The 12,947-nt window shown below is 41.9% G+C and overlaps 1 protein-coding gene across 3 annotated transcripts in view; it reads right to left on the bottom strand.

Annotated features, from left to right (window-relative positions):
- Positions 1-9,947, bottom strand: part of slc6a9 (solute carrier family 6 member 9) — a 63,801-nt gene extending 53,854 nt beyond the window's left edge. Inside the window, exons 1-2 of one of the 3 annotated variants that reach the window (XM_035635517.2) lie at positions 9,809-9,947; positions 9,240-9,443 (exon numbers count right to left, since the gene is read on the bottom strand). Coding sequence is in view for 1 of the 3 variants with exons in the window: in XM_035635514.2 (XP_035491407.1) it covers positions 8,622-8,723 (102 nt within the window). In the remaining 2 variants the exon portion in view is untranslated. Of the gene's footprint in view, positions 1-8,621; positions 8,787-9,239; positions 9,444-9,808 lie in introns of those variants that run through there. The other 2 variants (XM_035635514.2, XM_035635516.2) reach the window with 2 other exon arrangements.
- Positions 9,948-12,947: the final 3,000 nt, after the last annotated feature.

Here is a 12,947-nt window from a genome sequence, read left to right as displayed (position 1 = left end):
ATGCTGCGACTCTGCCACATCTCCCTCCATCTGACTCAGTGAATAAAAATCCTAGACAGTGTACTAAAAGCCTCCAAGCAAAACGGAGGGAGAAAGTGGCCAAATATAGCCACCATTCAAAGTTATTCGCACATACACGCACACACAGGAGCCTGCAGAGACCTAAAAATGCTCCCCTGGGACGTCCATCATACACAACCCAGTGCACATTGACGAGAAAACAACAACAACAAAAAGACAAGAAAAAAACCCAGTTAAAAACTGAATCTTATCATCCACGATTATGATGTTTGGAGGGAAAAACTAAACAAACATGCAACGCCAAACGCCAAACTTCTACATCAGAAACCAGTTAGGCAACTGGTGTGAAGAGAGAAGTCAATAATCAAGTCACAGTGCACTGGCTCCATCCCACTGGTTGACTCTACTAATGTATGTACACAAGGCAAGATGTGAGCCAAGCCCATTGGACAACCCCAGGAGGAGTGGCAGTGAGAGGTTATATCAAACTCACCCTGTCCGCTGCCTCTGGAGAGGGATGGTACCGGACATGAATTATAAAGTGATTAACTGTTCACCAAGAATGAGAAAGTGCTCATACAGCAGTGTGCTGAAAAAAAAGCCCGGGGCTCAGGAGGTGAGGCAGCTTTGGAAACGGATCTTGGTTGTGGATGATTCAGGCATGAGTGACGGTGCTGCGCATTTAAAAAATTCAAAGTGTTTCCTCAGTATAAAGAGGAGCGCAGATGGAATACACACACACACACACACACACACACACACACAAACACACACACACACACACACAAATGTCCTGACCCCCACAGCGATCAGTCGAGGATGCGGGGGGGGGGGAGAAGGGTCAGAACAAAATTCCACCACCGTGTTGGCTGTACCTATTGCCAGAGTGACCTAAAAAAATGGGGTCAAAGTGCACTACTGGGCCCCACTCAACCCCCTCTGTCCAGGTCATCCATGGGTTTCCATGTCTCTGAAATTAAATGCCCAATAAGCGGAAGACAACTTATATAGAGGTGATGGAACCAGTGACTATATATTGTAGAGAGTGCAAAAGTCACAAAGGTCCTCAAACAGCGGTCTTTTCTGAAGCTCGTTCATGAAAATGAAAATAATTCAACCTCATCACAAATTCAACCGAGAGCTTTAGTTAAAGTCAGCCCTTCTGACCTCAATTAGAAGTACACAAATAGAAGCCTGCCACATATGGACGGGTGACAAATGAGAAGGACCTTTGGCCTGGTCTCACGTGGTCTGTAACAGACCAGAATGCATCTGTGGTTGCTATCTGTAGTTACAATGCTTCACATTGTTGGGCTTGCAATTGTGTGTATTATCAATAATGTCAATATGCAGCAGTGCGATTGGGACTCCGTCAGGTCTGTTTTGTCATGATAGACAGCCTCCTTTTCTACACTGTGCACAGATACTGTAAATATGCCTCAGAAATGGTGATGGTACTCAAAGCAGTGATAACTATGCTGAGGCCTTTGTTCAACACCCAGTAAATGGAGCCAGCAAACTATGCATCACCATGGACTGCTGAAAAATTCTTGCAATAAGGTAATGCATTTTGGGAATGAGAAGATATGGGATTTTATTGTGAAGTGCACAAATCACGTTGATTTTTTTTAATTATTGGTGGCATTCAAATGATTTTGGTTGCCATGGTTTAGGAGTTGGACAGAGAGGAGAGTTGTTGCAAAAACACTGACAAACTTAATCTGTAGCAGTAAAAACTATACCAGTAGTGGTATAGTTTTTACTATACGGCGATTTTATCTCTTTCACCAGGGCATAAAATTGCCACAGCGAACAGTAGAGAAAAACCTTTTCAAAAGGTCATCAATGAAAAGCCGCTGCAACAACACAAACACCCACAAGCGTAGGGGTCTTTTATCTTTTTAAATGCATGGACACCTTGGTCAAGAGATGACTCCAGAGACAATAACGATCAAGCACATGATCACAGATGCGGTTGACGCCACACAACAAAAACCCAACATACTTTAAACTATCACTGCATCTGGAGTAACAAAGAAGAGTGATATTAATGTGAAGAAATAGAGGAATTCGTTGGGCGATAATTACACATCACTCCAATAATTATGATCAAGTCATTGAGAGTCTGTTTTATAGCCCTCTTTATAAAACTTTTGTATAGTCTGTATATGTATATACAGTATAAGTTTTAAACAGTGTGCTAGTGCTGAGAACCATCCCCGACCTCTGCACTTGCCCCCAGCTCTATGGAGCGTCTCTGCATCTTGTCACTGTATTTTGTTTGTGTGGCCAAAAACTTTAAATGCCTCCTGATGTATTGATGGAAAATAGATGGATTCAGCCTCAATCACTGTTTTAGTTCATATAATTTCCAGAAATTGGGCAAAATAGGTCTGATGAACCCAGGATTCTCTCACAGCAGACAATAGAAGTGTGTCTCTAGCTGAGAAACACAGTGGAACATTAACCCATTAATTAATAAAAACAGATAAATTCCATGAGACCAATGAAACCAAACCAGAGCTTTAAAGCATAGTGCCTATTGAAATTACATCCACTAGGTTGAAAGACTAAACATTTCAGGTGACTGCTAATGTTGCTTTGTATCTGCTCAATGTGTCATTATATGTCAATGCTGTTAAACACTCATTGTGCTCCAAAATTTAAATTTAAATCAATGACTGCAGGTTTAAGGAATCGTTCACATAAATTTAGCTGTATAGTTTAGCTGTACTATTGACAGTGCTTTTTTTTTGCAGCAATAAAAACACATAAAATACAACGCTGAGGCAGAACCCAACATAGAACAAAATGTTACAATGAGGTTTGCAGCCTTCTACAAGGCTTCCTCTAGTGAAACTACAGCACCACAGGATGCACAGTATGCAAACTCTAAAACCGAGAGAGGTGATGGAAATTCGTCGGCATTAATTTATTACTAAAACGTGTGTTTTTCCTACTATGATGTGTCAAAATATCTTCAATGAAAAAGGCCAATGCCGCAGCGCGGGCAGATTGTCCTCAGCGATGCTGATAGCTGCCTACCTTCCAACTGTCCAAACACTTGCATTTTCTCACACACATTTGTGACAATGAAAATCTGAGAAGTATAGAAAAACATTCTTGATTTATGCAAAGAAAGTAAGTACTTGTCCTTGGTCTGCTTTGGCCTACTTATTTACTGCAATCAGCAGCTGGTATAGTTAGTGGGTTACACCGCTGACTTTGGTACAGAAGGCGTTCAATTCCAGGTCATCCCAGTGGGGGCCCTTAGGCAAGGCCCTTAATGCTGCCTCGATGATTGTCAGTCGCTTTGGAAAAAAACATCAGCAAAATGTAATGTAATGCAATCATGAACTTCATTCCTGCAGTGACCCAAGAAGGAACACAACACTTTCACAATTAACAAATGGGAAATATTAAAGAGATATGGATATGTATAACATTAATCTTTTAGAAGAGGAGGGACAACAAATGACCTGCTTGCTGCACCACAATGTGTGTATGTATGTATATATATATATATATATATATATATATATATAATATTTATTAATTTATTTTTGTCAGGACACGTGGAAGATCATACTTAGATGTCATTGTGTCATGCTTTGTCACACATGCAGAGGCAGGTTTCCCATCCAGTTGGGCTACTCCTGATGGCAACTGTTCCATTCAGGCTGCGCTTAAAACCAACCTGATGATGCATGACATGAAAGATCTTGGAGATGCTGACAGCGAAGGGCTGCACTCTCCAACACGTACAAAACAGCTCCGCTTAACTGTGTTACAGGGCCCTCTGGTGGTCAAAGCATATAGGCAGAATTCAGTCACTCCGTCATGTCCCTTGGTGACTATTCTCACGTCTAGCGCTCTCTTCACAATGACGTTAGGCATAGCAGCAACATGTCCAACTCTGACGATGTGTGAAGTACACAGATCTGTGACATCAAAACTGAGTCGACAGTGTGACTGTGTTCTAATGCCGCTAAAATGCACACCACTCGGCATCTCGGCTCTAGTCCCACAGTATTTGGGCTTCCCAGATGTCCAGATGTGTCTGGACTAATCCCTCACAAAAACAATGACGAACTATCTCAGAGGCTACAGTGAAAACTGTCCGATGCAAACCATGGGAAAGTTTCATCATAACAATTATTTGATGCTGTTGTACCTTGTGCTGTATCCCAAATGCCACATAAACAGTGTCAGACGAATAACTAATGGTGGCTAAAATAAACCACAACCAGAACTTTTTCATGATCTTAACCAAGCTAACCTTACGCCTGCATGAATACATTTGTGGAAACAGGTAAAACAAGCTGTAAGCACGAGATTAATACATTACCACCTCCTAAAGTTTGTGTGGTGAACGTGTGAGGAATCCCTTACCTACCTACATATCTAGCAGAGTTTGAGCTAAACCCACTGCCTCCTGCGGAAAACAAGGTTGATGAAAGCAGTTGCAGACTGAAGACTCCAAACAAGGTGCTGGAAGACACTACAATGCTCTATAGAGGTGGGGGCACACTATTGGTTAGTGCAGCTTTAATCTGCTTTCGATCATATTTAATTGCCACAACCTTTAATTCTCTTTTAAAGCTTTTTTTTCTCCTAACCTTACAGCCAAAATGGTCAAAGCAATATCGTCATGGAGTCACTGACAGTACGGAGCTTCTGACAAACTCCACTGACAATTACCTTCCACCCATCACTACGGCCAACCTTCCTCTGATGACAACTAACACCCTGGGGGTTAAAGTTATACTGTTTGTCACTTTGGGTTAGGGTAACCGTTGCCACTAGAGTAGCCATTGGCAGATACTCACTACCTTCACTTCCCCTTCATCGTCTCTGCATGAAAACTTTCTATTGACTAATGAGGTCTCTGGCCTTATTTGCTCAATTCTTTGAGCAAATTAAAGGCTTCCCATTCTAGGTACTGCAGATCCTTTCAGTTTGTCCTTTCAGCTGTTCCCAGATGAGATTCTTGTCTTTATCTACCATCAGATTTCGTACCTGACCTGATCTTCTCCATAGTATGACAGTGGGTGACAGATACTGCAGTTGGGACCATATGGTGACAGAGCTCTTTACCATGCACCTGCTCTAAACCTAATCCCGCCCAAATATCTCCCGTCTATCACAGCGGGTTAAAGGTAAAGTGAAGAGGAACTTGATATTTAGAATATGACGTGCACAAGATCAAATCTGGCATTACCTTGTGGTGGCAGTTTTAGTTTGTCAGAACAAACAATATTCATTTGTTCATGCCTTGTGTGCTGAAGTCTATTGACAACAACAAGGCAAAGTGCAGTTTAAGCTTTATTTTGAAACTCTATCAGTATTACAATGTTTGGATTGTGAAAGGTCCAAATTTGCAATTCAGAAAATTGCAGTCTAATGAAGGTTTGACGGTTAAGTTAGTATCACAAAATGTGGCAATTCTTGTAGATTTTCAGACGTACCAGTGGTCTGGTTATAATGCTATTATTTTCACAATATCTTTATCTTAAACTGCAAAACTACTGTGCTTTTGAGACACACATATGAAGACCAACCTGTGCTTGGGGTATAGGAGTCCCTGGCCTGTACTATGTGTTACCCAATGATTACTGCATTAGGAGAGCAAACAGAAAACTCCAGGGATGGATGAAAGACAGGCACTGCTGTGTGTGGGTAAGGGTACGGTGGGAATGTGGTGGTGTGTGCACAACGTCTATTGACTTGCCCCACTTTTAACATTCAGTCCAGCAAACAATTTGGTTTTGTCAGAGGAATATTAAGTGACGCCTATAGAGAATTTTCCAGCCTATCTGAAAGTGGGATAAGTACGGCATTCACCTCTGAAAAACATTTTAGTAATCCTGTGAAAATCATGATTTATCTGCAAAATCTCAATTATTTTCTCAATTAATTAGACCACTCAAACACAAATCACTCACCACATGTCAGTTTCCCTTTTTAATGGTGTCAGCATATACTGCACGATGACTAACAATTTACAAGAAACTGAAGCACAGAATTGTCAAAAAACATGATTGAGTGAGTTAAGAAACAGTATAAATGTTGCATAATCCATCAGAGTGAAAGTTGATGGTGCAACTGTAAAATATTTTACAGCAGTTTTTTCAGTTTTGGTTCTGTTAACTAAACCAAAGCAGTTGATTCTAAAGATTTTACCAGTAAAAACAGAAAAGACCTACGGCAGCATTTTTATTTGGAGCAAAAGTTCATCTCTAGTTATAGTTCATGCAAGGGCACATGATGAGCATCAATATGAATTGTGCTACAAGTAGTCACAACTAAATGTTTTACTCGAGGGTGTGCTTTACCATTATTATTATCTTGTCAGTCATGACTGTCATGACAATAATCACGTTAAAGCCCCTCTTGTAATATTGTTTAAATCAGAATTTTGGGTTATACTTGACAAACTGGGCACAATAGTGTTTTTAAAAGAGACCTGATCTAATGTGGTAGACGTGAAAAAAGCAGTGAAATCACCTATTTTTGCACTAGAATAAAGGTTTCAACAATCTGAAAATATGTTTCAAAGAATCTTTGGCCTATCTGTGACAATACAGTCCAGATTTGACAAGTATAGCGATAGTGCTTTTCTATCTGGACCTGGTCCAATACGGAGGACAGGTTGCTCAACAGTGTAAATTTCCCTTAACTGCCGAATCGAAAGCGGCAAATTGGAAAGTGACTTCAGCATTTTCTCTTGCTTTGTAAGTGACCACATCAGGTCTGAGAAGTCTTTTGTTTCTGTTTTCTAGTGATTATATTTTCTGTTATTAATAGAAAAACATACACCTGTACCCGTCACTGTTCTTGTGCTGGTGCCTGCTCCATCCTTCTCCTCATCAACAACAACACCACCACCACCACTGGGGTCACCCTGGCCCTCAGTTTCACTTCTGCAGACACTGGCCTTGACAGCTAAAGGTAAATGGACTATTTTCTGTGTAGCGCTGTTCTAGTCTCATTGACCACTCAAAGTGCTTTACAGGACAAGTCACATTCACACACATTCATACAGCGCTGCCATTAAGCACGCTTTTTCTTTCACATTCACACTGTCGGAGAGCCTTGCGAAGCAATTTAGGGTTAAGTGTCTTGTCTCAACAACGTGAGTGCTGCTTTGCTGAAGCAATGGTGCAAAAACACACAAATTCACATCCAGTCACGTCTTTGTGTTGACTTTGTATGTTATCTACTTGCGGGAATAATTTGAGATCTTTTATGTTGCTATGAGAAGTATAAAATATTTTCGGTTTGTTATGGCAGGCCACCATAGTCTAGTCAATGTATGGGAAACACTGTAAAGTAAGTGACTTACACCTTAGACTTAAACCTGTCATAGTTATATCATCATTACGAGGTTGAACAAAAAACGATTAAGTTCAAGAACAACAAGTCAAACAGGTAATCAATAATTGACCAATAACCACAACATCTAAATATGTTGATGTGTGAAAAAGATAATTTTGCAGTACCACGAGTGGCCACCGAAAAAAATGCTTCAAGGTTGAGCAGCTGGACCCTGCCATGGCCCAGGACCACAAAGTGACTTCCTTCAGAAATTAAAAATAAAAACCCGACGTTACTTCGCAAGTCTTCCCAAACTTCATCTGTACATTCGTGCTGGGGACCGAATCTAGTTCTTTAAAATGATAAAAATCATAAACTAAACTATACAATCAAAAGATTCACTTGCAATGAAACATCAACGCAACCAAAGTGACAATAGCGACATTTATGACATTTACTTTCACGTTCTGCTCACATCCCAGGAAGGAGCAGAAGCTTGATCAACGTGCGTACCATGGCCCCGCCCGCTCATGGTGCGTTCAACTTGGGAAAATGAACCTTGCCTCATTAGAAATGAATGGAACGTGTGTCCAATTTGGGATTACAGGTCGGAAAAGTGCGGGGGGACAGAGGGGACAGATAAGTGCGGGGGCACGTCCTCCGCAAACCCCCCACGTCCGCTACGCCCCTGCAAGCGGACAATGTTTTCCACAGTGCCAGAAACACTGTTAGTTTTATTAGACATGTAAAACTAAAAATCCTTTATCAACTCTATATTTTAAATTATATACTTTATTTAGAATACATTTATTTGATCTTTTTGGGGGGGGAATTCCCCCATATCTACTTGCTGCTGCTAGTATTAAATTACTGTTTTCAACAGTATGACTTTTTTGTGGTTTATCCTTTAGTAATTGCATGTACCATGATGGGTATATTATAGGCTATTTGGCTCAACCACAAAAGCCAACTACTGTCCATTAGTCTTCACAAGACGTACACGAGGTGGCCCACTCTTCTTTAACTGGGGGGGGGGGCACTAACCGCTGCCACGTGTTCCTCCCTGCTGACATTAGACAGTCTGACTGTTGTCTGACTGTTGTCTGACTGCCTCTATTATGACGTGGAAGGCGACACTTCGTTTGCACGCTCCACGGACGGCTGTAACCACAGTGTAGCCCCTGGTTTAGTGACCCGCTTGTTGTTCAGAAACCAGGAAAAAAGAAAGACCCACTGACTTCATACTCTCTCTCTCTCCTTGTCGGCCCGGGCTGTGGTGTTACCTTGGAGGGGAGCTGTCGTCCTTCGGCTGACGTCGGCGCTTCACGAATGCTCTGACGGGCCTTTTTTTTTTCCGCCAACGCTGGGTTATTGGAAAGTTGCATCACCGTGGTCCTTCGTCCCTCTTCGGTCCGAGTCGGGCGACCAACTGCCCCTCCGGCCCCTCCCTCCCTGCGCAGCTCCGAGTGAGCCGGGGGGGGGGGGGGGGGGCATGCGAGGGGCTCTCCGCGTCTGTGGACGACACGACCCGTCACAGACACACGGCTGCTCCGGCGAGCCAATCAGAGGGAGCTCTCACTTCGCCACTTGATTGCAATTAATGAATCGTGACGCATTTGACATCATACAACCAAACGCACAGTGCGCGTCGGTGCGTTGACACGTGTTGCTCAGTCTGTCGGTCGACGCGACGGCTCCTCGCAGACCCGCGCGATTGTTGGCTTCGCGCCGCTGCTCAGTGCGCGTGCGCGTGCGTTGACGCCAATGGCATTTTAATGTCGGGGGGAACAGACGGACCACCGTAGTGACGAGGCACCGCGACGCTCCACACAGGTGTGGTAGCCTCGGGGGCTTCGGGGGCGTCCGAGTGACGGATGACGGATGCGGATGGACGGGTTTACCTTGATTTAAGACCGGTCAGGTTGTTGGGACTCTTGGGACAGCGCAGGAGGATGATGGAGGAGGAGGTGGAGGAGGCACGCAGGCAGGCGCGGTGATGGGCAGCGGCTGGGGTGAGAGGAGGGGGCGAGGAGTTTGGGGTGGCGGTCACAAAGTCTGCACATCTTGCATGGCTTGCACAGGGCTCAGTTCCCTTTTCTGAAAAACTTGGGAAATCAAATACATTTTTGGGAGGATGCTATCCATATACCAATGCAACTATGGATACCTAATCTCATGGATATTATTTTTTTTTAGGTATTTCCATTTTTCACGCTACAGTACATTTACTCCCATTCATTTCAGATAGAAAACTTTGTCTGTTAAACACGTCAGGGGTCTTTTCAGAGGCACAAACACAAAACTCCCACCTAAATTTGTGTATGTACAAAAACGAGACAAATCTAGCACCACCAATGACAGCTACAACAGTAAAATGGTGCCTACTCAAAAATGCATTCATAACAATAATAATGATCATAGGTCACAGGAGTTATTTTTCTCGGTAGTAGGATGATGTATTTCTACTTACTTCTGTAAATGATCTGAATATTTCTCCTACTGCTGTCTCCTTCACCTCTTGCAGGGAAAAGACCATCTCCGAACAGAACGATTAGCAAAACAAATGCAATCTTCTTTATCAAAAAGGAAAGATTGTTTTGGCATTCAGTACTATCGACATTCTGCCAGCTTTCACGAGACACCCTTTAATCATACTTTTCTTTTTTATAAGGGTTGATTGAAAAACGGTCTTGCAAAAACAGTTTTGGAAAATAGAAACAATTTCACGCCGATAGAGTGAAGCAGAGCAAAGTGACAGGCTTCAGTAGGGACATGGTCAGCTGTTCCATTTGAAGTTTCTCACTTTAAAAGTCATTCAATGTCACATGTCTTTTTAAGTATTTATTCCATCTAAGTACAGTAGTGACAAGTATTCTTTGTGCTAACGGGAGCCGATTTATGGATCAAAGCACAACTTATCGTGACAAAACATCAAAGGTAGGACGTAGTTTATGTATGTCGCTGTTTGACACAAACTTGCCGTTGCTTAACTCGCGCGAGTATCTGAGTTTGCAGCTTTTTTTTCCTTCTTGCATTGCTCCATTCCCGACCGGAGTTACTCCACTCATGTAACACAAGCTTTTTCAGATTAAGTCTTCATTTTCTGCATACCCCAGGTATGGTCACGGGAGTTGCCATCACTGGGGACGAACGTAAACTGTGCAATGCTTTGGACGCAAATCGACGACTTTCTGTAGTCGATGGAATCGTGCAAATCGACAAATTTGGGCTGACATGGGTCATTGTTAGAGGCAAAGGGATGTGGTCTAGTACGTCTTTATGATATAGAATAAAATTAAGTCTGAGAGGAGAGCCACAGTGAATACACAGACTTGACTTGACCATTTTGAGATTAATCAACGTTTACCTTTGACTGTTAGGCATCGTAATAATGTAACAGGATTTGAAAGACATTCAGTCTCTCAGACATTACACTGCTTTCTCGGTTCTGAGGGCCAAGATGAGACGTCATGAGTGTCGATAAAAAAGGGGTTAGTTTACTTAGCTTGATGCTTAATCAGAGTGAAAAGGATTTCTACAAACTGTGCTCCTCATGACAACAGAGAATGTGTCTGTAAAGTTTCTAATATCCAGAGGGAGAGAGAAAGATTCCTAATTAGGCACCACACAAATGAAGACTATAAGAAAGACTTAAAAAAACAGAAATGTAAATAAAAGTACAACCCTTATAGATAAACAGATGCACTTATCTTCATATGGATAAATATGAAGATAAATAAAAGTGATAAGTTATTAATAGTGATAAGTCCAGTACAGAGTAGTGGTGGTGCTGTTATGAGTGGGGGAGTGAGTGCTGTGTATTCAGCAGTGTAACAGCTCTCACTGCTACTATTACTACTTTTATTACTATTACCCGGGTCCACATCCTTCTTTTGCTTGAATGCCTGTCAGCAACCCGACAGCGTGGCAGGTAGATTGTTACATTTTAGCGTCGCTTAGAGACGTGTGCACTGCAGTTGGAGACAATGATAACAATACCAAAGACACAACTGGGACATGAACAACTGATCATGCATTCAACAAATGTTTGATCACTGATAGCAGACTGTCACGAGTTGTGTGAATATATGGTCATTCATGTATGTGATCTGGTTCTTGAATGATGCAATGGAAAATTAAAAACCACACAATTATGCAAGACGTATGTTGTGTCCTCGTCCTTATTTTGTACAATTTAAATTATACGGCATAACATGTATGATGTTGTGACGGCATAATGGAGTTCAACACGGTGGATGGTGTAGCTGAAAACACTGCAGGCTATTCTCCTCTGGTGTTGTCATTAAAAGATTGTGCCAAAACTGACATCAAGTTCTGACCTTTTTTTTTATGAGGATGAGAAATGTCTTAAAAGACAGACCTCTAAAATCTGCTCTAGAAACCAGAGCTTCTCCCATGGCCTCTGTGACCTAAAGAGGTAACGATTCAGTGTTGATTGAGTGGCATGTCTGAAGGACCCTTGTTAAATGGAGGTCGGCACGAGACCTTCCTGCAAGGATTAGAGATGTGTGTGTATGTGTGTAACCTTCAACCATGTCAAATGATTTCTGCGTTATTGTATTACCGCCTCACTATTGTCTACAAGGAAGGATGGATCAGCTCTACTTCCATATATGAACTCAATAATTCTTACGCATTCCCCTCCAGCGGCTCACACATTACCGACATTCATACTGATATCAAGTCAAGTACAAATGTTTTAGATGACATTGTTGCGCTGACGACTTCAATGCTGCTTTCGCGTTTCCTGTTTTTTCATCGCTAAGGCTCTAACACATGAAATCGCTTCACTAATGGTCATGTAACTCCTGTCATTTTGCTTGAACTGTTGCACCCCGAAAAAAAGCTAGTGCCTCGAGGCCTCAGCCACTGGCAGTTACACAACTTTGTTTCGCTCGTTCGTCCTACATAGGGAAGTCATTAAGTGAAACAATTCTGAAAAAAAAGTAAAACAGTACGTTGTGCGTCTTTACCTCAAGGTAAATGGTTCAATGCCGGTGTGCGACGGTGGCATAAAATCACTGAACAGGCAAAATATGGGCGAGCCAAGTTTGAAAGTCTTCGACGTTTCGTAACCTTTGCATTCCATCGCCAGGAATGACTCTGCACTGTACAGTATAAAAACATTCATATCGCTAGCATGTTGACAGGGCGGGGAAATTCCATGAATGTCATATGCCCTCAACATTACACCGCAAACATTATGCAATATCACCGGCTCGGACATCAAAGCACTTGCAACATCGAAAGGGATTTTGAAACGAGGTTCATCACCACGTTGTTCCAGGAAACAGTAGGGTACGAATTTTTCAGAAAATTATGATGTGGGATTTTCCCTCTAATATTAGATTTGAACATGTGTGGTCATCTGGCTTTTTATATATATATATATATATATATATATATATATATATATATATATATATATATATATATATATATAAAGGTTGATATTTGGGATAAGATGTGCCTTGCCACTGTCATGAAAATAATAAGATAATAACAATCCAATTCTATTGTACCTCCAGCTTTGGGATGTAGCTGTCTGCACGAAGTATCTTCTCTGTCGACAGATCTGTGTTACAATA

The sequence above is a fragment of the Scophthalmus maximus genome, chromosome 5, assembly GCF_022379125.1.
Source record: "Scophthalmus maximus strain ysfricsl-2021 chromosome 5, ASM2237912v1, whole genome shotgun sequence".
Classification (NCBI taxonomy): Eukaryota; Metazoa; Chordata; class Actinopteri; order Pleuronectiformes; family Scophthalmidae; genus Scophthalmus; species Scophthalmus maximus.
Note: the sequence above shows the minus strand (reverse complement) of the source record. Positions and strands in the feature narration are given on the sequence as shown.